This window comes from Phacochoerus africanus, chromosome 6 (assembly GCF_016906955.1).
Source record: "Phacochoerus africanus isolate WHEZ1 chromosome 6, ROS_Pafr_v1, whole genome shotgun sequence".
Taxonomy (NCBI): Eukaryota; Metazoa; Chordata; class Mammalia; order Artiodactyla; family Suidae; genus Phacochoerus; species Phacochoerus africanus.
In genome coordinates, this window is record NC_062549.1 from 68,786,699 (window position 1) to 68,812,763 (window position 26,065).

Genomic DNA, 26,065 nt, shown 5'->3' on the forward strand with positions numbered 1-26,065 from the left:
GGCCTCAGAGAGATCCTTCTTCTCTTGCAGTTATAGGAGGATACAAAAGAAAATCAGGGACATGGAGAACAGACTTGTGGTTGCAAGGGGGAAGGAGTGGAATGGACTGGGAATTTGGGGTTAATAGATGCAAACTATTGCCTTTGGAATGGATAAGCAATGAGATCTTGCTGTATAGCACTGGGAGCTATATCTAATCACTTATGATGGAACATGATAATGGGAGAAAAAAGAATGTATATATGTATGTGTGACTGGGTCACTTTGCTGTACAGTAGAAAATGACAGAACACTGTAAACCAGCTATAATAGAAAAAATAAAAATCATTATATGAGGATACATTGTGAAGTGTTGGACACATACAACTGCATCCCTCCTTCCTAGGATCCCAGTGAAAGATAATATATACAAGAAGAAAAAGTCTAGTGTCTCATGGAAAACAAAGTAGATACAATCAGCAAACCTGAGCTTTTAAATAATTGCTGGAATGTGGAAGGCAAATGAGATTGTATGGACACATAGCCCAGAATGGAGAAAATAACAGCTCAGAGTACACATTCTAGAAGCTTGCAGAAACAGAACCAATCTCCCCATGGAGCTCCCAAGAGGCTCTGGGCACAGAGGTAGCAGCTCAAAGGTCAGAGGTCCACCGCACTGCACAGCTGCTGCTGCATTTGCCCCAGCTGGAGCTACCTGAACTGCTTAAGCAGAGTAGATTTGCCTGGGGAGAGTTTATGGCTTGAGTATAGGGCTGGGGAGAGAGGCAGAGTAGAGCCTAATAATAATAGACATGGAGAAAAGGAAAGGCTGCCCACCCCACTCTCAGAGTCCCTCATTAGGTTGGCACTTTGGGGCATCTTGGGCCAGCACCATGTAAATGAAAAAACATGCTTTTCCTTAGGCCCCAGGCATTTAAAAAATGTGAATATGTGTAGTCCTTGACTCATGAGTATGAACATATGTCTCCCAGATATTTGAGAGGAAACAAAAGCAACTTAAAAGAAATAAAGTCCAAGATGAACAAACAAAACTGACCCAGGAGGAAACAGATAATGCACGGAATAGTACAGAACTGATTTTTAAAATGCTAACTGATATCCTTAGGCACATTGAAGAGGATATTGTAGCAATAAAAACCAGAACAAGCTGATATTAAAAGGAGCAATGATGGAGTTCCTGTCATGGCTCAGTGGTTAACTCAAGGATGTGGGTTCAATCTCTGGCCTTGCTCAGTGGGTTAAAGGTCTGGCATTGCTGTTGCCATGGTGTAGGCTGGCAGCTGAAACTCTGATTTGACCCCTAGCCTGGGAACCTCCGTATGCCGCATGTGCAGCCCTAAAAAGACAAAAAAAAAAAAAAAAAAAGCAGTAAGAGAAAATTTGATTTCTTAAAAATTAAAAGTGTGATTGCTAAGGTGAAAAATAACATTGATTATGGCAAAAAGAATCAAATTTAAGAGAAGACAAATGGAAAGTATCTCCCAGGATACCAAAATAGAGTGAGCAGAAAATGTAAAAGTGTGGAGGATAGATCCAGACAACTCAATAACTATGTAGTCAGAGTTCCAGAAAGAGAATGCAGGGACAATGTAGAGAAAGGAATGGAATAAAGGCATTAGTCACTGAAAGGGCCATCCAAGTAGGAAGAATGAAAAACAACCCTGCCTGGACACAGCCTAGTGAAATTCTAAAGCACTGAAGATAAAAATGAAACCCCCAAAGCTTTCAGAGATGGGGAAAAAACAAACGCACACACAAAAACAGGTTAGCTACAAAGGAATAAGAATCAGATTATGAACAGATTTTTTTTTTTCATCAGCAGTTCTGGATGCTAGAAGACAGCAGAGCAAGGCCTTCAAAGTTCTCTGAAGAAGTGATTTTGGACTTAGAATTATATAACCAGTCAAAGTACTGATCACATATGAGGACAAATAGATAATTCACACTTGGGAAGTCTCATAAAGTTTAAATCCCATAATTCCTTTCTGAAACATTAAAAAATAAACATTACTTGAGGTTGTTATAAGGACTGGTTTCTCCAGGGAGCAGAAATTGACACATAAGTTGAGTACAAAATTTTCTTGAAGAAAATTTCCGTCTGTGAACGGAACAGGGGAGGACACAGGATTGGGTGATGGTAGCTATTAGTGATGGATGCAGACTTGACTGAGTCTCTGCCAGCCCACTTGGTAGCTGCAGAGCAACAATTTCCCTGCAGTGGACCCCTGAGTTGGGCAGAAATGGCCAGGCCATATGACAGCCTAGCTCAGTTATTGTCCAGAGGCAGATAACCTCTGCTGGAAGGCTGAGGTGGAGCCTGTAGGAGTTAAAACTGAGAGGCTCTCAGTTAATCATCCTCCTTGCAGCTGGGCAGTGAGTCCTTTCTGGAAAGGCAGTCTAGCAGAAAATACATGCCACAGATGTGCTTCAGTGAAACAATCTAAGAAAGAAGAGTACCCAGGATTAAAAAAAAAAAAAAGAATCAATGCAGAAACTCAAAGTAAATACCAGGTTTCCAGTGATGCAGCAAGCCAAGAAAGCAATCAGGACAAGTTAGGAAAAAACAAAAGAGGTCAGAGGGCTCTAGGAAGATGATCTTTGAAGGAAGTAATTCTTCCAAAGTAGTAATGTGATTAAGATGAGGAAAAACTTAGAGGTATGATAAAGGCATGTCACTTTTTTCAAAAAGCAAACCAAAAATAATTAGGAATTTCTAAAAAAAGTATGAAGAGCTCTGTAAGGACTCATGGTCCATAGAAATTATCGTAATAAGTGAAGTCAGAAAGACAATATCATACAAGATCACTAACAGGTGGAATGTAATGGAAAATGATACAGAAGAACTTATTCATGAAACAGAAACAGACTGAAAGATCTTAAAATCAAACTTGTGGTTACCAAAGGGGAAACACTGAAGGGACAAATAAATTGGGAGGTTGGGATTGACATATATATACTACTGTGTATGCAATGGATGAGCAACAAGGACCTATTACAGAGCACAGAGAAATCCACTCAATACTCTGTGGTGACCTATATGGGAAAAAGAGTCTGAAAAGGAATTGATATATGTATGTACATAACTGATTCACTTTGCTGTACACCTGAGACTAACAGCATTGTAAGTCAATTATACTGTTTTAAAAAATAAAATAAAAAATTTTGAAAAAGAATTCATAGTCCAAATATAAAGCAAGCTGAAATCTGGCATGATTTTGAGAAATTGATGACAGTCATGGGCTAACTTCTGCTCCTCTCCATTCTTATATTGAACCTCTAACCTTGAGTATCTCAGTGTGATGATCTTTGGAGATAGACCTTTAAAGAGATAATTAAGTGGGGTCATTAGGGTGGGCCCTCATTCCGTATGACTAGTGTCCTTAGGACATTAGGGTATAGGGAGAGAGAGACATCAGACACACCGACAACCAGGGACCATGCAGCAAGAAGGCACCCATCTGCCAGCCAAGGAGAGGGGCCTTAGAAGAAACCAAACCTGCTGACATCTTGATCTTAGACTTCTACCCTCCACAATTGTGAGGAAATAAACTGCTGTTTAAGCCACTCAGTCTGTGTATTTTGTTATGGTAGCCCTAGGAAACTAACAGGGATGGTGAGAAAAGAGAAATTTGCTTTCTCTTCTGCATCCTTTGGTATTGTTTGCATTTTTGTTTGACCATGTGTAAGTGTGTGGGGCAGACTGTCCCATCATTGTCATCTACTACAGCATTTAATAAAAGTTGCTTTAAGAAGGAGGAACTGAGAGTTCCCATTGTGGCACAGTGGAAATGAATCTGACTAGGAACCATGAGGTTGCAGGATCCCTGGCCTTCCTTGCTCAGTGGGTTAAGGACCCAGCATTGCTGTGAGCTGTGGTATAGGTTGCAGACGCAGCTTAGATCTGGTGTTTTTGTCCCTCTGGCATAGGCCGGCAGCTACAGCTCTGATTAGACCCCTAGTCTAATGCCTCGGGTGTGGCCCTAAAAAGACAAAAAAAAAAAAAAAAAGGAGGAAGAAGAAGGAACTGAGCTGAGGCCCAGAGATCTGAAATGACTTACCTTCAGTAACAAAGTTAAACAGTGACAGATGAGGTCTCAGATCTCCTAAGTCACCAGCTAGGACTCCTTCCTTGGCACTCCTTAGATGCATGAGACAAACTGGATGCTGACTGCTTCCTGGGAATAAGGAGGGTGAAAGGTGGTTTCTGATGTCAGGCCATGTTAGATGATGGCCAGGGCGTTCTGGGAGAAACAAAGAGAACTCTCTTCTCATCTCTAGAACCAAAGATCAAGTTCCTAAAGTTTGGTAACAGCAGTGCTCCACAAAAATTTTCAGGATACCCTAGGATCTGAAGAAAAAAAGCCAAGGTTCAACTTGAAAGCTCTACACATATCCACATGAAAGAAATTTCATGTTCTTCCTTCCAGTTGAGGAAACCATTCTGCAGATCGCAAGGCTCTACCAAGAGAAGTTAAATACTTTCTTCAGGGTGACCCTCCAAATTGGGGGAGCAGTGCTGAATTCAAGTTTATCGATTCCTCATCCATGGCTTTTTGTAAACATGTGCTATCTCCAAGAATGTTATTTGTGAGAAATAATGGAGATGATGTTTCCAAGGTTGAAATTGGAAACATTCGGGAGAACTCTGGGAAAGCTACAGTTGATACTTGTTTTTTTCGTGGTAATTAGTCTTTATAAAGTCACCACAACACTGCTTTAGTGAATGAATACTGAACCATTGCCCCTGGGGAAAAAGCAAGGTTAAGTGCCTGTGAGCCTCTGTTCAACACATTTCCATCATTAAGTGATCAATACACAATCTTGTTTTTTTGTGTTCTGTTAAGATACTTTATGTTGTTGATTCATTAACATTGAACTCATGGCCAACAGCACTATTAATCATACTTGAAAGAAACTTATCCAGCGTTCATATGTTCTCCCTAAGGCACATTATAACCTCTTGCACTGAAGAACACTAGTCAACACTTCAGCACATTTTTAAACATTTTAAACTGAAATTACCAACAAAAAGCACAAAAATGCAAAAAAAAAAAAAAACCAAAAACCCCCAAACGCTTGTTTTCAGTAAGAGAGCTGAAACAGAAACATAAAATGTTGCCTTGCCAACCTCCGTTGGGAACAGGTGCACTGGACAACTGGTATTTTTTGCTCTCCTGTGTGTGTCTATGAATGACCTTGAAATCAGCACAATGAATATCAATTTTGGGGGTTACAAATAAATATTACCAAGTAGGCAAATTCACAAATATGGAATCTGTGATAAGAATTGACCACTATTAAGCTCCACTAAATCCTGAATTATATACTGAATCACTAGATCAAAAATCTAAACGAAACTACCTCCCCCCTCCCCATCCCCACCGCCATTGAGGAGGTTAACAGCAGCCCTTGTGCTACAGGGAGTTGGCAAAACCAACCCATCCACTTCCCAGGGCTCCATAAGCCTCTGCAAACTCATTTGCAGTCTTTCACACTCAAGGCAAGTAGGGCAATCATCTTGTCCATACAGTGTCTTTTCCAAAGGTATGATTTGGAGGGTGGGCCGGGGGAGGATGTTGCAGCGATATTTTCTTCAGATATTCATATTTATTCCTTTACCAAACATTTACTTAGTCTCTGCTATGTATGAGACATTGTTCTAGGGCTAGAGACGAAGCAGTACGCAAACCCCTATGCTGAAGGAACACACATTCTAAAGCAGCAGACAATAAATTGGCAGTAAATAACATTCAGAGTAGGCTGACAGGGGTGAGTACCAAGGGGAAGAATAAACCCCAGGTAGATCCAGAGTGTGGAGGGCACTGTGCTGCTAACAGTGGACACTGACCTAGGACAAAAGCAAATGAATTGCTTCAGAATATATACATATTCACCCACACATATTTATTTTAAATGGTGGCAGATAAAGTCCCTTTAGAAAAAGTTAAAATTTGCCAAGTTGTACTTCCTTTCTACTATGAGCAAATAATACAGGATTGCTAACTTAGTAGTCTGACATAAGTAACGGTATATTTTCACTAATAGAAACTTCACAACATGTATCTTTCAGATTTTGGTAGCTTATTTTGTACAATAGAGAAATGAAGTATAATTTCACTTTTATTAGAATAGGAACATTTAAAGTCATGAAAAGATTATACATCTCATTGTATGAGTGATATTGAAATGCCTTATTTTTATATGTAATAGCAAATGTTCTTATCCCAATCTTATGGCATCAGAATAATGGAACAGACTGTATTAACTTGGATTATTAGACCTGTGGTATTCACTTTCAATGCGGGAGGGACAAGTTAATAAAAACACTGAGTGTAAACACTGTTTTGACATTAAATTAATAATTGCTTCTGACTTTACAGAACCCACATTTGTCTTAGGGCACAGAAGTGGGGTAGTAATTAAGCCCACAGACCCAAGGGTTAGACTGCCTGAGTCCAGATGCTGGTTCTCCCATTATTAATGATGTGAGTTAATTAATGGCTCTAATTTTCCCATCTGCAAAGTAAGAAATAATAGTACCTACTTCATAGGTTTTCTATGAGGAGTAAATGAATCAATCTATACTAAGTTGTATTATATTAAGAATAGTCTGGCATAAAGTAAGTGCCATATATATGTTATTAAAAACATTAAGTTTTCTTAGTACTATCTATACACCCTGGAAAATTATGGCAGGAACTTTATCAAAATTTAAAAATCACAATAGTTTACTAACATCAACTACTCTAGAATCACTTTGGGTTTTTTTTTTTTTTTTTGGTTTTTAGGGCCGCACCCAAGGCCTATGGAGGTTCCCAGGCTAGGGGTCAAATTGGAGCTTCAGCTGCCCCCTACACCACAGCCACAGCAACACCAAATCCGAGCCGTGTCTGCTACCTACACCACAGCTCACGGCAATACCGGATCCTTAACCCACTGAGCAGGGCCGGGCATCGAACCCACATCCTCATGGATACTAGTTGGATTTGTTTCCATTGTGCCACAATGGGAACTCCTAGAATCACTTTTTAAATTAAAAAAAAAAAATCCAACTCATCACTCATTTCATTAATGTTGCTGTTCTTGGCCAGATGAGAGATGTGGCAGGTAGCCCTACCAAGGCCACTCAAGCCTCCAAGGGAGGTGCTGCAGGGAATTGGAGGAGGGGGAGGAGGGCACAGAGCAAGTCTTCAGGAATTTGCTGTTGGGGAATTTGAGGATTTTGAGCCTTTAAGATTTGCTGGGGAAGTCAAGGAGAATTAAGTGAGAGCCAGTCCCCAGAGCAATCTTCTGGAGCAGCAAAGGGCAACTGAAGAGAAAGGTAGATAATAAAAGGAGTGACAGAAGTGAGTGTTCTTTTGAAAATAAAAGAACCTTGGGAAGGAGCTGGGCAGGGAGGTATACAGGGTTCATTTTCAAATGTAGTTGGAAATACAGGTTCATCACAGAGAGTCAGTAGAGTGGAGCTTTTAATATCAAGGACTCGACAGCCCTGTTCTGCCTCTTGCTGGCTGGGTAATTTTGGACAAGTTACTTAACCTTTCTGTTTCAGTTTTTTAAACTGAAAAAATGTCATTAATAATGCTGATAGTATTTGTCCCATAGGTAGTTGTGAGCATTAAGTGAATATATAAATAGAAAATATAAAAAGCTTATATAAAGCTCTTAGCCCAGTGTCAGGTACTAAGCATAGTGACTGTTGGTTATTATTGTTCATTCAACAAATTTTTTTTTTCTTTTTATAGCCGCACTTGTGGCATATGGAAGTTTCCAGGCTAGGGGTCAAGTTGGAGCTGCAGCTGCTGGCCTATACTACAGCTCATGGCAACGCTGGATCCTTAATCCACTAAGGCCAGGGATCGAACCTGCATCCTCACTGACACCACGACAGGTTCTTAACCTGCTGAGCCACAGCAAGAACTCCAACAGATTTATTTTTTAATTTATGAAAGAATGAATCATCTCTTTCAAATACAAATGCACCTTTGATCCTAAAAGCCAACACTTTCCACCTCTTTCAAACCTTTTAATTTGGGGAGCGGGATGTGCTAAGAAGAGGTAAGAGAGAACTAAGAAAAGCAGAAGAGAAGCAGGGAAGTGAATTGTTTTTATTTTCTATGAAAACTTTACCCTCTTACTCAGAATAACATGTATCTTTCAGATTTTGTTAGCTAAAAATTAAATTTCCTAGTATGTGAGTTTAAAAAATAAATTTCATGCTAAATACAATAAACTGAAATGAAGGCATTTTATAGAAAAATGATATGCTAATAATATATAGTCAGTACTTTTCATTTCCCGAAATCAATCATTTATTACTTTTATAAAGCTAACCTAGGTTAGCTTTAAAATATTGCTTTGTGTGATTATGATACTTCTGAAAATGTCAGTTTAGTAAATTGTTAATGTATGTGAATGCCCAAATAGGTCCTTGTTAAAAAATTTAAGAAAATGTTGGAATTTCATTCCTAAAGTGAATATCTGTACTAAAAAATTTCCCCCAATTATTCTTCACCAGAAAAGAGAGTGCATTGTAGATGAAACTTTGAGAGGAGATGAATCTGGACAACATCTCAGGAGTGGAGATATACCAGAGCAGATTACTCAAAAGAAAAAACCCTCCCAGGTAAGACCCCTCTTCCTGGCCCTCAGAATAAGAAGGTGCCTGGGGGGCCTTCAGGCTTTGGAGAAGCAGACAGGGAATTTTTCAGCTATAGAAAGCTTAGATGGCAGCACAGCAGTGAGCAGAATGTGTTAACAGCTGTCCTATAACTGCTGATTCGATTCTAGGAACTTAGTTTTGCTTCTTGGGGCCAGCCCTGGAATAGCATGAAAATTCCAGAAAGTTGTACGTCGTCATTTGGCATTGAGCATATTTTGGTCTTCTTTTGGAGAAAGACATTTCTTGGAAATGATATTTGCTGTGAGAATCAGTTAATCAACAGGTATTTACTTGATTCTTCATTTTTAGCACTGTGCAAAAATGCAAATATAAATGCTGACTCTAAGATGTAGTTCCTGAAATCACTGCTAATTTGAGCCACCTACAGTTTGGAAATGGCTTTGTTTTACAGCAACCGGTTACATATGACAATCAAAGTGTCTGGCGCTTTGTGGTCTAGTACTGCTCAGGAATGATGCGAAGATTATTGTTACTTAGGTGCTTAGGAGGGCCGCAGGCTGGAAAAAGAGGGGTGGGGAGAGGAGGACTTGTGTTTCTTGAATAAAGGTCTTTCTGTGCCTGGAGAGGGACTGCTGCCCTGGAAATGGACATTTGCCTTCTAATCAATGGGAGGTGAGGTCTGGCAGGCTGCTGAAATTTCAAAAAAAGATAACTGTAATTGGGTCAGAGGCTTGATGGGGTGCCAAGCTAACATTAATTTTTACGTTAGTTGAATTAGTTAATTTTGCTGTTAATATGCTAAGCCTCTCTAAAAACTAAGGATTCTAGCAGGTTTCGCGTTTCTAGCAGGTAGGAATTTTTTTATTCAATGACACAGGTTAAAAATTTACTCATTTAATAAACGTTCCACAACTGTCTACCACATGTCAGGCACTGTCTTAAGCACACGGATTCAGGACACAAAACGGAAAAAAAAATCTTTGCCCTCATGGTGTGGGAGAAAGATAAAAAGTAAAAGATCCTAAGGAGAAAAAGTAGAGAAGGAGCTTAGGAAGCATGAGGTGGGGGATGTTACAGTTCTAGCCAGGAAAGCCTGCAGAACTGATATTTGAGAAAGAACTGGGGGAAGTCTCTTGATTATGTTTTAAATTAACTTTGACTCAGAGCTGCAGTTTAACAGAGTAGCAAGAAGTTTCACCTCAGCCACGTTTTATGAGTCCTTCTTCTTAGGATTGAAGGGTCTGCAGGATTTTGTGTTTTGTTCCTCATGTTAGTTCTCAGCTCATCTTACTCCAGCCTTAGTGTCTAGCTCTGTGTGGTTCCTTTTAGGGACCAGGTGTGGGCCCAGGAATCTTTCCTTATATTTACAAAGTCATCACTTAATTTCGTCACCCAGGCATCCAAGTGCAGTCTTCATCAGAGGCTGCCCACTGTGGGGACACAAATCTGGGCTACTCTTGGAACTTCCCCCAAAACTCTCAAACCCATCTTTAATCTAGAGGCCCCTCATGATGGCCTTCTCTTCCTAAAATTTCAGCAGGCACCTTTCTAACATCCCAAGTGCCCAAACAAAAGCATAGGTGGTTGTTTTCCAAGTGTCTTAACTACCTTTGTTTTTAACCTCTAAGGCTTATGGAAGCAAGGAAGTGACCTCTTAAAGATAAATCAGGAGAGCCCTCATTCCTTTGAGTTTCTTAAGCACTAAGGACAAACCAAAATTGGTGACTGTTAAATCACCATGCCATACATTTAGATAATGAATGTGGTGACTACAAATTATTTCTATTTGTCAATACACTCAGAGAACTGAATGAAAAAATACTTTTGTTCTCCCCTTGCCTATTACCATTATGATTATTTGTGCTTGAAGTTGGAGAAGGGAATTGAATAGCATTCTGTTACCCAGACTATATCCTATCTCTCCTTCTCTCACCCCCACCAGTTGGGAGCAGATGGCCAATAGTTCAGTTTGCCTAAAAGTCCCAGTAAATGTGAAGGTAGAAAGTTGACAATGGTAAGCAGAGACACCAGGAGACAAAAAAAGAGAAATGGAGGTCAAATGTAAGACAGATGGTAGTGGGAGAAGGGAGGAGGACAGGGAAGGAGATGGAGTGTTGAGAAACGGGGAAGAGAAGGAACAAAGGAGCAAGTAAAAATTTAAAGGAACACTGGATGAGGGAGTGAAACAAAAGAGAACTAAGGAGCAAAAAGGGCAATGAAGAAACAAGTGAGGAGCACTCATCAGTGTTAAACTCATATGGAGGTCAGAAGTTCGGCACAGGGGTCATGGGCTGAAATCAGGGTGCTGAGGCTGTGTTTATTTCTGGAGGCTCTAGAAGAGAATCCATTTCCTTGTGTTTCCAGCTTTGAGAGGCTGCCTACATACCTTGGCTCGTGGTCCTTTTCCTCTTCCATCTTTAAAGCCTATCTCTGATGCTTCTCTGATCCTCAGTTGCAGTTCTCTGACCTTCTTCTGTAGTCACACCTTTCTCTCTCTCTCCATCATTAGGAAGGGCTCTCCATTTATCAGGACCAGAGTGATTAGACTGGGGCCCCTTGAATAATCCAGGATAATCTCCCTATCCCAAGGTCATTAGTATTCCATTTGCAAAATCCTTTTTGCCTTGAAAGTTGCTATATTCGTGGATTCTGAGAATTAGGACCTGCACATTTGGGGGACCAATGTTGTACCTATCACGGAGATCCTCTAGCCTAAGTTGAAACCTTTTCTATAGATCAGAAGATGAGGCAGTGCTTTACCAGCTAAGTGTACTTCCAAACTAGGCCATGGCAAATATGTTTTAGTCTATGTACCACTTGAAATGTAGAAATAGAATGTCATTTATGCTCAAAGAAATAAAATGTGTATTTTAATAAATAAAAATGCATACCTATTTTTATCGTGTTCTAATGTAAGACATCAAAAAATGGATTGCCTATGAAACTTTATATGAAATACCCTACTCTGATAGCCTGGAGGCCAGGATTATGTAGTGAGCCACTGAAGTGGGCAGTTTATTTAACCCTTTATGAACCAGGGCCATGCAACCATCGCTGTGGACAATGGTCAGCATGTCCCTTCATTCCTTGATGTCTCTCTGCTGAAATGCTGGTGGATTCAGAATAACAGCACATGATTCCAGATGGCAGCTCCTGTTGACTCCCACAAGATGCTACGTGGCCCCTCCTCAGATGGAGAGTCGATCCTTATTTTTATGCTGCTGAGAGGCATTCTGTAGAATTCATTCACTCACTCATAGACAGCCATGTTCTTACATTTGCCACACATCATTGCAGCTAGAAGCTAGTCCTGTGGAGGAAACATTGGCCAGAACCCCTCTGGGAATTTAATTCCACCATCTGATTCTGATTCTATTTCATGTCCTATTCTTATTGTAACCACTCTTGTACTGTTGCTCTGGGAAAGCTGGAAGTGAAGGTAAAAAAATCCATTTGAGAAAGAAAAATGAGGTCTGGGAGAGAGAGATGATGAGCTTTGTGACTTGCAGGTTGCTGTTCAGAAACAGGAGTCATGTTTTGCTTATTGTCCTCAAGAAGGAAATGGAGTGGCTCAAATTATCCACAGGTAGAGATAGTTATCTCCTTTTCCCCTTCAAGTGGAAAGCAGCACTCATTTGTTGAATACAGGGTTCTGAGCACTTACTGATCACTGCTGCTGTTAGTATTGGGTACCTTCATGGGTCTTGTGTGAGAGAGTTTATATACATAAGAAGTCATATTAAGTTTGACCACGTGTATCAGCATATACAAAGTCAGGTAAAACCATCCTATACTTGTTAAACATTTGAGTTTTCAGAGTTCATTCACTTCAACTATTTCACCTGGTCATGCAGCAGTTTGGAAGGTGGACAGAGCAGATATGAACATAGAGACATATGGAGATTAGCCATATTATTCTCATCTCACATGTTATAGGACTAGTTGTGAGAGCTTATTTTAGAACCAGGTGCTGAATTTTCAAACCAGGGCTATTTCTACTTGATTATGTTGTTCTTTAAAAAAATGCCAGTAACTCAAGAGTTAGGGTAGAGTTTTAATGATGTCAGAACTATCAGAGCTGTTAACACCAACCCTCACAATGTATATTTAATCTTGATTAGCTGTAATTTGGTGGTGGTGGAGAGTAAGAAACAAAGAAAAAAGGAAGTGGCATTTCATGCAATATTATATAAAAACATAGTGAGATCTTGGAAAATGCAATATTACATAAAAGAACTAAGGTAGACCTGGAAAAAACAAACATTTGCTGCTTACTATTTTAGAAATAGCATATGGCTTCTACTACATGATGAATGTAAGAATCAAACAAGTAAATACAGAGATGACCTCTGAGCATAAATGTTCAACATGCGCAGAGCTGAGCATTTCCTAATCAGTGTTATTAATCCCACTGAAAATAAGGTGAGTGATATGCCTTTAAATTCAAATTTAGGCTATAGAATTTAGAGTTCTCTTCTTTACTGCATGCTTTTCTTTTTCTTAGTCTGGCTAATCTAAGCTTGTTGAACAAAAATTATTTTAACTTAAAATTGTTTAACACATTGGGGCTGGTTTGGGGCCAGAATGGTTTTCTGGATCATTTATAATATTAAACCAGGTTAAAGTTTTGTTTTATTTTCTATGCCAATCTAAAAATATACACAAAACTTCTTTCTTTGTGGTTTTGTTTGTCAGTTTTCAGTAAGTGACAGTTTGTAATTTTTCAAAAATATACTTTAAAATAAAATGATTTGTCTTTACCTAATAATTTCTTCCTGCCTCTTGAAATATTTCTGTAGCCATATATTGATGGGAAAAATCTCCACACACACACACACACAAATTCCTCCTAAATTCTCATGTATGGTTTGCTGATGATATTTAATGGCAGATATGAATACTGCATTTAGAAAAGTGGCTTCTGTTTTGGAATACTACTTTAGTCTATAAGGGATGAGGTCTGGCTCATGGCTCACATAAAGAGTAGGCTCATAAAGCCTGTCAGATGCCACTGTCTTACCTCATGCAAAGAGCATAAAGCAACTCTTAAGGCCTTTATTCATCAAAATGGAATGTGTTTCCATTAGGAGTTCTACTCAAAGTGTGAATCTGCATACTGAGAAATTATGTAGCAATCATCTTTCCTTAACCTAAAAATAAAATACAAATGTGGAAAAGTTCACAGCATTTCATGTCCCCTACTGTCCCCCATCCAGACCACCTGGAGACATGGCTGAACCAAGAGGAGGTATAGTGGACCCTCAGTGGGCTCAGTATTAAGAGTCTGTACAATAACTTCGAGGTCCTTCTCTGATTAGTTGTGTTTTCTCATTTGCATTTGTAGGCTGGAGAATAACTGGGAAGTCCATATCTAAAAATAAACAAAGCAAACCAGTAAACACTCTCTTATCATGTTACATTTTCTTTAATGGGGCAAATAGTAGATATTTTTGTTGAAATAATTGGCAAATCAGTTGCTAAGACATTGAGGATCCTATGACTTCAAAAGGGAGGATATACTGTCTTTTTAAGTTCTACTGGTTATGGAATTATAACACCAAAGCAGTAAATCCAGCTTTCACCATGAGGCAATTGCTAAAGCTGATAAACTTTAGTTCCCCCACATAAAGCTAGCATCCCAAGTGGTTATGTCCTCTCTACATCACCATATCCCTAAATCTGCCTGGAAAATTGCTAGTCTTCAGTTTTGGTGAGGAAGGGAAGAGTTCCCTTAAAAAAGTTTATTGGCAAGCCAGGGAGCACACAAATTTACCTGTGTGTTCTAAGAAACCTCAAGCTGATAATTTAGTTTAAAATGGTCCAGTGCAAAAATGTATTCCCAAGCAATGAGCAGAAGTGAAGGACCTCAACCTTCAACCCAGGCCTCAAAGAATCCTCCCAAATTGCAAGAAACATGAACATATAGTAAAAACAAATAGAGAGATGGGAGAGCTAGAGATAGAGACTGAGAAGGAGGGAGGGAAATGTTACACATAGAAATATGCACACCGAGGGAGAGTCAAGAGAAACAACAGGAGGCCAAATCAAACCCAGGAAGACTTCAAAACATGCACTTACCACACAGAATAAGAATCAGATTTGTTTTTCAAATGATCAAATGGATTTTGAAATTAATTTTAAAATCTCTTTTAGAGATTAAAGCATCTGAAATTTTAAAAAACTTGATGAATGGGTTTAACAGCTCAAGAGGGAATGGAATAAAAGATAGATTTGAGAAAATTAATCAAAATGTTACAGAGAAACAAAGACATAAAATATGAAAGTTTAAAGGACATGAAGAATAGAGTGATAATGTCAGACATATTTAATAAGACTTTCATAAGTGAAAAGAAGAATAGAGCTAATATTTGAAGATTTCACGGCTGAGAATTTCCTGGAATTGGTGAAAGACACCAATCCACAGATTCAAGAACCAGCTAGGATAAATTAAAGAGAAACTCATATTTAAACATCTTCATGACATTAAAGAACACCAAAGGTAATGGTTTTTAAAGCAGTCTCATTTCCCAATAGCAACTATGGAAGGCATACAACTATGAAATTATATTTACAGTATACTGTAAGAAGATATCAACCTAAATTTATTGATAAACCCCCTCATTACATTTTTTTAAAGCATGATACACAGGTCTTTTCAGACAACAAAAACAGAAGGTGTGCCACCAGCAGACCCAATTTAAAAAGTAGTCATTTGAGAGAAAGAATATTATATGGAAAATTTGTGCTGTGAATAGAAATGATTAGTAAAGAAAATAGTACATATATAAGTAAAACTAAATGATTATGTACTATATAAAGCAATAATAGTAGTTTTTTTGAGGCACAGCAAGGTAGGGTTCTGGCATTGCCGCTGCAGCAGGTTGGGTTGGGCTGTAGGGCAGGTTCGATCCCTGGCCTGGGAACTTCCACATGCTGCAGGTGTGGCCAAAAAATAATAATAAAATAATAATTTATGAGCCTTAAAATTAAGATAAAACTATTGTAATAATAGTATGCAGAAAGGAGATGATCAGAGTTAAAGAGTTATGAAATTCTTGAATTTTTCAGGAGAGGGTATGGATAAGAATTAACTTTCAAGTTTGATAACTTAAAAATGCTTGATAAATTTTCAGGGCACCTCTAAAATTATATATATATATATATATATAAACTGGAGGAGGGAAAGAAATGGCATGTGAAAAAAATTCTATCAATACAAAAGAAATGAAAAAAAGGAAAGAAAATAGAAACAAAAATATGCCAACTTAAAGTAATAATTCTAATAATAAAATATTAACAGAAACCATGTGTATATAGTACTTCTTGTGTGTCTAGCACTGTCCTCAGTACTTTATTTATATTAATTCAATAATAGCACTACAAGGTAGGTAATAATTACAGCTGTTTTACAGAAAAGAAACTAAAGCACAGATGTTTTAGATAACTAGCCAGAATTACACAGGTAGTAAGTAATAGAGCTAATATTCAAACCTAGGCAGTATTTCTTAGAATCTCTAAAACACTATGCTATATTGTCTCTCAGAAAGAGTAAGTTAGAAAAAATATATATCATTTTAAAAAAAACAAATGGACTTAATACTATACTTAAAAGAAAAAAATATGGCCAGACTGAATAAATCCCCCCAGTAATATAGTCTTTACAAAGGACACATCAAAAAATATAAGGACAAAAAGTTGAGAACTAAAGGATGGAGCATATTTATTGCACAAACACTAATGAAAAGAAAGCTAATATAGCTATATTTTAACAAAGTAAAAATATAAGACAAACAGCATTTCTAGAGCTAGAGGGTAACTACATAATGATAAAATGTTCAGTTAACCAAATAGCTATAAAAATTCTAAACTTATATATGCTAGTGATGTAGCCTCAAAATATATGAAGCAAAAATTGACAGAACTTTATAGAGAAATAGAAAAATCCATCATCACAGTGGAAGACTCGAATGCTTCTCTCAGTAACTGACTGATAAAGCAAGAAAAAATATCTTTAAGAGTAATAAAGAATTTGAAAAGTGCAGTGTTGTGCACTGGAGTGTGTCCCTTTCCTCACCCCGTTTCTGTGTTGGCATTCTAATCCCCAGCCCCTCATATTTGTAGAAAAGGTCTTTAAGGAGGTAATTAAATTAAAATGAGATGCTCAGAGTGGGCCTTAGTCCAGTGTGACTGGTATCTTTAGGACACAGGCATGAACAGAGAGGGAAGGCCATGTGAAGGCATAAAGAGAAAATGACCATCTACATGCCAAGAAGAGAGGCCGTAAGGAAACCAGTGCTCTGACACCTTGATCTTTGACTTCTGCTACCAGAATTGTCAGAGTAAATTTGTTTTTCAAGTCATCTAGTCTGTGGTACTTTGTGACAGCAGTCCTAGCAAACTAATACATACAACAAATTAACTTTATTTAACAGTCATGCATGGAATGGTGAACCTAACCAATTCAAAATGTACTGTTTTGAAGCAATGTAGAACATTTATAAAATTGATTGAGTTCTAAGCAAGCCTCAAGACATTTCAAAATATTGTTTTATGCGCTCCACATTCTCTGATCACAGCACAGATATGTTGGACACAAACAATAATAAAGAATCAGAAAAAAAGAAAACCCACAGGTTTATAAATTAAGACATATATCAGCCTAATTTTAAAGAAAAAACCATAATGGAAATCAGAAAATATTTAGAACTTAGATTTTATGAACATATATGCATGTGTGTGTATATGAAGCCAAACTGATACTTAAAGAAAAATTTATAGCCTTAATAGCTTAATATCAGAAAAGAAGAAAGGGAGTTCCCATCGTGGCTCAGTGGTTAACGAATTTGACTAGGAACCATGAGGTTGCAGGTTCGGTCCCTGGCCTTGCTCAGTGGGTTAAGGATCTGGTCTTGCCTTGAGCTGTGGTGTAGGTTGCAGACATGGCTTGGATCCCACGTTGCTGTGGCTCTGGTATAGGCTGGGGCCACAGCTCTGATTCGACCCCTAGCCTGGGAACCTCCATATGCTGCGGGAACGCCCCCCCCCAAAAAAATGGCAAAAAAGACAAAAAAAAGAAAAAAAAGGAAAAAAAGGGCTGAAAATTAAGTATAAAAATTAAGTTAGAAAATTAACAACAGAATAAAAGAAATAATGAACAATATAAATTAAGTAGAGGGAATATACAAGAGAATCAATAAAACCAAAAATATTTGAGAAGAATAAAAACTTTAAATATCTGGTGAGAATTGCTAAAAAAAGGAAAGCAGAAATAACCAATATAAGGAATGAAAAAATGGGAAAATAATGTATATACTATCGATGTTTAAAAGGTAACAAGAGGGGAGTTCCCGTCATGGCGCAGTGGTTAACAAATCCGACTAGGAACCATGAGGTTGCGGGTTCGGTCCCTGCCCTTGCTCAGTGGGTTGACGATCCGGCGTTGCCGTGAGCTGTGGTGTAGGTTGCAGATGCGGCTCGGATCCCACATTGCTGTGGCTCTGGCGTAGGCCGGTGGCTATAGCTCCGATTCAGCCCCTGGCCTGGGAACCTCCATATGCCGCGAGAGCGGCCCAAGAAATAGCAACAACAACAACAACAACAAAAGACAAAAGACAAAAAAAAAAAAAAGGTAACAAGAGGAAATTTTGAAGAGCTAATTTTTATGATTAAAGAATAAAGGAAATCTAAATGACCTATAAACATTAAATATATTGTATCAATAATTTAAAATTTGTACAAAACACATTCACCCAGAAAGCTCTACAAAATCCTGTAGAGAGAAAGAAATCCAGTAATACACAAACTCTTCAAGAAAATTTAAAAAGGAACACTTTTCTAATTTATTTCATGAGGCAAAATCTTGATATAGAACCCATAAGAAAAGTTCGAGATAGGAAAATTATAGACCAATCCTACTCATTTATACAGATGCAAACATTTAAAACAAAATATTAGCAAACCCATTTCTTCGACACATAAAATATTTAATGCATTATGACTGCATTGGGTTTTTCTCAGGAGTTCAAGATTGTTTTAACATTGGAAAACCAATTCATATAATTCTTCACATGAACAACTTAAAGGGGAAAAATCTTGACCATCTCAATTAATGAAGAAAAAAGTATTTGTTCTAACAAAATGGTAACAGAAGACTACTTTCTTAACCTGATCAAAAACCTACAGCAATATTTATAATTATGATTCAATCTTGAAAGCATCTTCTCTTCAGTGTTCTACTGGCAGTCTCAAGAAACACAAAAGAGCAAGGAAAATGATTTAAAAAACGATAAAGGGAAAGGAAGGAATAATCAAAACTAACACTATTCACAGATGATATAAACAGATATATAGAAGCCCTAAAGAATTCACAGATAAATAATTTAAAATAGTTTGTCTAGTGTCTTGGATTCAAAAATCAGTGTTTTTTTTTAAAAAAGCACATTCTTATATACCAAAAAACAAGTAGAAAACTAATATATAATGATTTATTTAATTGAATGAAAAAGGACAAATTATTAGGAATAAATGCAACCAAGGATATATAAGATATATCTTTTATTGAGAGCCAATGAAGAAAACCTAAATAAATGGAGAGGTGTACCATGTTACATATTAGAGGACTCACATTTAAAGATGTCACTTCTTCCTGATCTATCTACAGAGTCACTGCAATTCTAATCAAGATCCCAAATATTTTATTTAAAGAAGTTTTGTTAAAAAATTTAACAAATCCTATTCTAAAATTTATGTGAAAAAGCAAAAGGCCAAGGGTATGTGAGACTCTCCTGAAGAAAAATTAGGAGGACTTGCCTCAACAGTGTTTTAATTGTTTTAAATGGGCCTGGTCTTGTATACATATAGACGAAATGACCAGTGCACCAGGACAGAATGCCCAGAAGCTGTTCTATGTATCTTTTAAAACTTAATATATATTAAAACCAAGACTAGAAATCAGTGTGCTGGAGGAGACAGTCTGTTTTCTGTATGGGGGAAAAAAATGAAATTTGAACCCTGAATCATACCACTTGGAAAAATCAATTCCAGGTTATTAAATGTAAATGTCAAAAGCAAAACTATAAAATTTTGAGAAGGTCATATAGGAAAACAGTCCTTTACATCTTTGGGATAGGGAAAGATTTCTTAATTAAAACACAGAAATCACTAAATATAAAGGCAAAGATTGGCATTTTGACTATGTTAAAATTAAGAACTTTCAGCTTATCAAAAGACGCTTTAGAGTGAAACACCAAGTTCTGATCTGGGAAAATATATTTTATTTTTTCATTTTTTCTTTTTTTTTTTTTTGTCTTTTTAGGGCTGCTCCTGCAGCATATGTAAGTTCCCAGGCTAGGGTTGAATTGGAGCCATAGCTTGTGGCCTATGCCACAGCCACAGCAACCCCAGATCTGAGCTGCATCTGCAACCTACACCATAGCTCACAGCAATGCTGGATCCTTAACCCACTGAGCAAGGTCAGGGATCAAACTTGTGATCTCGTTGATGCTAGTCAGATTCGTTTTGGCTGAGCCACGATGGGAACTCCAGGGAAAATATATTTTAAACAAACATAATCATCAGAGTCAATACCCAGATATAAAAAAATTAGTAAGAAAAAAGCTAAGGATATAATAAAACCCTGCAAAAGATTTGAATAGGCATCTCAGCACTTCATGGAAAGAGAAACACAAATGACCAGTAAGTTTATGAAAAGATATTCAACTTTACTAGTAATCATGGGGCTAGGAATTGAACCACTATACCCTTTTCCATCCACCAGCCTGGCACATGTTTAGTCTGATGGCAAGGATGTGAAGCAGTAGGAACTCTAATTAGCTAATGGAACTTAGTGCAACAATTTTGTAGAACAACTTGTTTTGTTTTTTTTTTTTCTTACTGATTTTTTTAGCTTGTAGATGTGCATTGCTCTTGACTGAGGTATTCCACTCCAGTGTATATACCTAGAAAACTAGCACTCATGCACCAGGAGACATTCATAATAAGAACATTCGCAACAGTACCTTTTGTAATGGCAAAAAAGCGGAAACTACCCAAATATCTACTAGCAGTAGAACAGATACATTATGGGATGTTCTCAGAAGAATATTATACAGAAGTTACAGTAAATGAAGACAGTCACATATGAATGAAGTTTAGAAATATGTTGAGTAGGAAAAAAAGAAATTGAGGGATAATCGCTGAGTATAAGTTCATGCATTTGAAGTTCAAAAATGCAAAACCGAACAATAAACTGTTGGAATATAAGTATATATAGTTGTAATATTAAAAAGAATAGTAATAAAATGTATTACAATAGCCAAGACATGGGTGTAAACCAGCTAAATGCTCATCCATGGATGAATAGATAAATAAGATGTGGATATGTACAATGGAATATTGTTCAGCCATAAAAAAAGGAGGAAATCATGCTATTTGTGGTAACATGGATGAATTTTGAGTGCACTACGCTAAGTGAAAGACAAATCAGACAGAGAAAGGCAAATACTGTATGATCTCACATATGAATCCAAAAAGGCAAAAGCAAAAACAACCCAGAGAAAGAGAGATCAGATTTGTGGTTACCAGAGGCAGAGGGTAAGGGGACACAAAACTGGATGAAAGTGGTTAAAAGGTACAAACTTCCAGTTATATTATAAGCACTGGGGATGTAACATACCATATGTGCTTATAGGTAACACTGCTGTATGGTATATTTGAAAGTTGCTGAGAAAGTAAATCTTAAAACTTCTCATAACAAGGAAAAGAACATTTTTTCCTTTTTTGTGTGTATGAGATGATGTTAACAAAATTTATTGTGGTGATCGTTTCACAATATATGTAAGTCAAGTCATTATGCTGTGTATTTTACACCTATACAGTGCTATACATCAATTAACTCTCTCTATAAAACAAATTTAAAAAAGGAAAATGGTTACAAATGATTTACAATAGCAGTTATCTCTGAATAGGGAACAGCAAGCAAAAACTTACAGGTAATGGCAATAGATCATAATATTTGTTTGTATGTACTTAATAAGTAAAAGCAATAACAGATAAAATAGTTAAGTGAATTATACCCCAAATCTCTACCAGTAACTAATAGAATTGGAGCTTGAAATGAGACTGACTCCAAAGCCTTTTTGTCTTAGCCACTAGCAGTATATTGCTCTCAGGGTAGCTGGCATAAAAGGCTGATAATCAGCTTTTCCATTTCCCCACGCTTTGTGAATATTGATGATTTGCTTAGGCCTGTGGTATCCTCTACTCCCTGCAATGGATGGATTTGCAGGAAACAAAGAACCTTTTCCTCTTCTGAAGAAAGGGTGTTTAGTTTTTTTCTGTGGTCAAATCTTGGTATACCCTTTTTCTCTACTATAGATATTTTTAAATTGAGATGAGATTCACATAACAAAATTGACCATTTTTAAGTGAACAATTTAGTACATTCACAATGTACTAAGTATATAATCCACTACTTCTATCTAGTTGCAAAACATTCCCCACTGGAGACCCAGTACCCACTTAAGGGACTGCGCCCTGTTCCTCTTCTCCCCCTAGGCACTGGCAACCACCAGTAGTTTATCAGTGCCCCCTGAATTTACCTGTTCTGGATATCTCATGTAAATGGAATCGTTCTGTGCTTATCCTTTTTGTTTGGCGTCTTTCACTCAGCATGACGTTTCTAGGTTCAGCCACACTGTGGTATGTATTAATATTTTGGTTTTTTATGGCTGAATGATATATCACTTATTCCTCTACCTTTTTGCTCCTTCTTCCTTAGAACCTCCTGCATTTCTCTCAACTCCCTTTCCCCTTCCTAGTTAAATCCTACTGCTCTTTCTCTTGTCTAGCAAACCTCCAAGATTCCAGCTGTTTTCCATCTATCACATTTCACTTTGATGACATGAACCCTTGTCTGAGTAGATCCCAGTTTGGAGTTACTTGTGACCATGATCTCTGCATAACTTCTGCTTCACTCTGTTTCTTGATAAAACTATTTTATGGAACAGTCTAATATGACTATACCTGCCTTGCCTGGCATCTAGAGCTCCATTCAGCATCTTATCCCAGGATATAAGGAGATTCTGTGCCAAGTGCAATGCTGGTATCAAGATTTCTTCCTTCTAGGGTTCTTTATCCCCATAATCTCCTACCCTTAACTCCTCTTCGTTCTTCAAGTTTTTAGCTTTAAGTGTTACTTCTTCTGGGAAGCTGTCCTTACTTGCTTGCATCCAGGTCGGTCCCCAGTAAGTGTTCACTATCACAGCCCCTGGCTTTTCTTTGGCAGGCTTATTATACCTATAAATGAACTAGCTCATTGCATGATTATTTATTTAATATTTGTCTTCCTACCTCCTCTGCTAGACTGTAAGGTCCAAGATAGTAGGAACTGCATCTTTCTTTTCTCTAGCACCAAGCATAGTGTCAGGCAAATACAAAGTGCTCAATAAATTTTATGCTGTTAAAAAACTATCTTGATAAAGCCGTCTAGTTAATTGGCTCACTGAACCTTGGCAGGAAAAATTCACAGAAAACTTGGGTCCACTTTGAGCTGCTTCTAGGGTAGCATTCTGAGCTGATTCACTTGTCCTGCTCTCCTGGCCCAGGGCCTTGATGATGCTTGGTTGATACTTTCATGTAAAGAAGTAGCAAATGGCTTTGCACTAGTTATAAGAATTATTTTCCATGAATAATTTTTAGACATCAGTTCCTTTTGGTTTTGGGGAAGGGGATAGAAAGACATTGAGTGGGGGGGGGGGGGTGAAAAGAGGAAATTGAATTGAACCTCTTCCTTGGTGCCCTTTTCCTGGGCAGTAAAGTGTGATGAATGCTGAACAGTAAATGTAATAAATGTCTTAATATCTTGGCTGAGAGTGAGTCTAATTACAAGCCATATGGCCTCTTCAGCTCAGTGACTGTGAATTTATTTGAGTTTCATCCAGGTGAGTAGCAAGAACACTTAAGCAGTCAACAGATTTTTCTCTGAACTGAATCTCACATTCTTAGGTCCAAGGTCAGCACTATAAAATCTTCTCCCTTAGATTCTTTATTCCCTCTCCTTCAAAAATATGGGGAAATCATGACTCCACAAGAAATTTTTAGGGTTTAATTGATAGTTTACAGTCCACTGCTTTCAGCTTGGGAAAAAACCTAATTTATCTGTTGTATTTTTGGTTTGCTTTGTCAGGTGTTTAGAGATGACAGATTCCTATTTATACTCTTGCTTCTGTACCTTCTTCTTTTCTTCCTCTCTTTCTCTTTCTCCCCTCCCTCCCTCCTCTTCTTCCTCCCCTTCTTCCTTCCTCCCTCTTTGCCCTCACCCCTCACACACACACATACACAGTACCAGGTAATGGGGGTTCTATCTCAAGATAGTCTCTAAAACCCTCTAAACTGGTAGCATTCTGACTTCATTGTAGCCTACATCTAACAGAGAAGTATAGGGTAAATGAGCTTGTTTTAATATGGCACTCAAAATTTCCCAAAGTGGAACTTCTAATTTGTGAACATTTGAAAAGAAGGGAAATAACCTGGTACCCATTACCTTAACCCTTCAAGTTTCAAATTTTCCAAAATAAAAAAGAGGAGACGGGCCACCTCCTAAGACCCTCTCTTCAGTTTGCTCCTGATTGATTCATAAGAATAATAGAATTTCTCTGTTTGTAGAATCCCATGGGAATTATATTTCCATTTTCATAAAGAAATGGGAATCGATTTACAGGTTCTAAAGTCTCCAGGGAATATTAAAAATGCTACTGTTTTGAAATTCCCCCTGATATTTCTTAAGGGTAGAAGCTGGATTACACCCTTTCACATAGTTGAAAGAGACACAATAACCCAAGCAAATCTCTCTACTAGCAAATACAACTCTCTACCACTACTCTTGAACAGAGACTGGTACTATGTTACAGGGTCAAAAAGTATCTTAGGCTTTAGCTAGTGTCAGGCTGTAGCATGTTTGAAATATGGGCATAATAAAAATATTCAGAAAAAATCATAAGCTTTAGATATAAAACTAGAATTAATAAATTATCTAAAGGAAGGTAAAAATTATTCTTGATGCTTTTATGTCAGCTGGTTGAAGAAAAGGGTTTTATATTTCAAATTTGGATTTTCATACATTAAGAAATATCTACAGTATCCTATAACATGTCTGTAGAAGTGAAATTTGAGGTGTTTTAGTCACTGAGTTCATATCAGAAATGTCTTTCTCTAATTAGCTCCTATTCTTTTCTTTTTTAGTCTAGTGAGACATAAGGAGATGATAATGTTATTAAGCAGCCAAAACTTTTATTCTGGAGAGAGGATTATCTCATATTAGCTTTATCATATTTTGTATTTTGGCATTTCTGGAAAGTCAGAATAATATAAAAAATTACTAACCATAATTCTTTAAAAATTAATAACTCATATGAAAAACAAATTTCAGTTGTAATCTTCACTTATCAAATCTCTAAGCACAGTATAATCTGTAGCATAGCATTTAGATTGATAATTAATATAAAACTCTTGCTTCACCTACTCCTCCCCATCCCTCCTATCATTTCAATTAGCTTCCCTCTTCCTTAAAAACAGAGTATTATGCTCTGGAGGCATTTTGTCCTATTCCTTGCTAGCAGATATCAAGTTTGAAATCCAGACTTATAGCTCATACAGTGTTAGCTACATGGTTTGCAAAATTCAGTGAGAATGTGGTATACTTGATTCATAAGCTAAGAATTTCAAGATGGTAATGGCAGAGCAAGAAAGCAAGTCTTAGAAACCTACCCAGTGCAATAAGGCAAGAACAAAAAAATAAAAGGCATACAAATTGTCTCTACTTGCAGATGACATGATTGTCTACATAGAAAATCTCAAGGAATTTATACACATACACACACACACAAATACAAGTTAATATGTGAGTATAACAAGAACATAGGGAGTTCCCGTCGTGGTGCAGTGGTTAACGAATCCGACTAGGAACCATGAGTTTGCAGGTTCAGTCCCTGCCCTTGCTCAGTGGGTTAATGATCCAGTGTTGCCGTGAGCTGTGGTGTAGGTTGCAGACGCGGCTCGGATCCCGCGTTGCTGTGGCTCTGGCGTAGGCCGGTGGCTACAGCTCAGATTAGACCCCTAGCCTGGAAACCTCCATGTGCCGCGGGAGCGGCCCAAGAAATAGCAACAACAACAACAACAACAAAAAGACAAAAAAATAATTATAAAAAAAAAAAAGAACATAGATGCAAAGTCAACACACAAAAATAATTATAAATACTTGCAGTGAACAATTGAAAACCAAAATCAAAACCCAGTGTCATTTACAGTAGCTCTCCTTCAAAATAAAATACTTAGTTATCCACCTAACAAGATATGTGCCAGCTCTGTGTACTAAAAACTACAAAATTCTCTTAAAAGAAATCAAATGAATCCTAAATAACTGGAGATGTACACCAGATTGGTGTA

General features: G+C 37.6%; 1 protein-coding gene across 1 annotated transcript in view; it reads right to left on the reverse strand.

Moving 5' to 3' along the window:
* Window positions 1-13,663: 13,663 nt before the first annotated feature.
* DNAJC5B (DnaJ heat shock protein family (Hsp40) member C5 beta) overlaps window positions 13,664-26,065 on the reverse strand; it is an 81,171-nt gene continuing 68,769 nt past the window's right edge. The window contains exon 6 of the mRNA XM_047782963.1: window positions 13,664-13,994. Within this exon, the coding sequence (XP_047638919.1) occupies window positions 13,900-13,994 (95 nt within the window). The 3' untranslated portion in view covers window positions 13,664-13,899. The remainder of the gene's footprint in view (window positions 13,995-26,065) is intronic.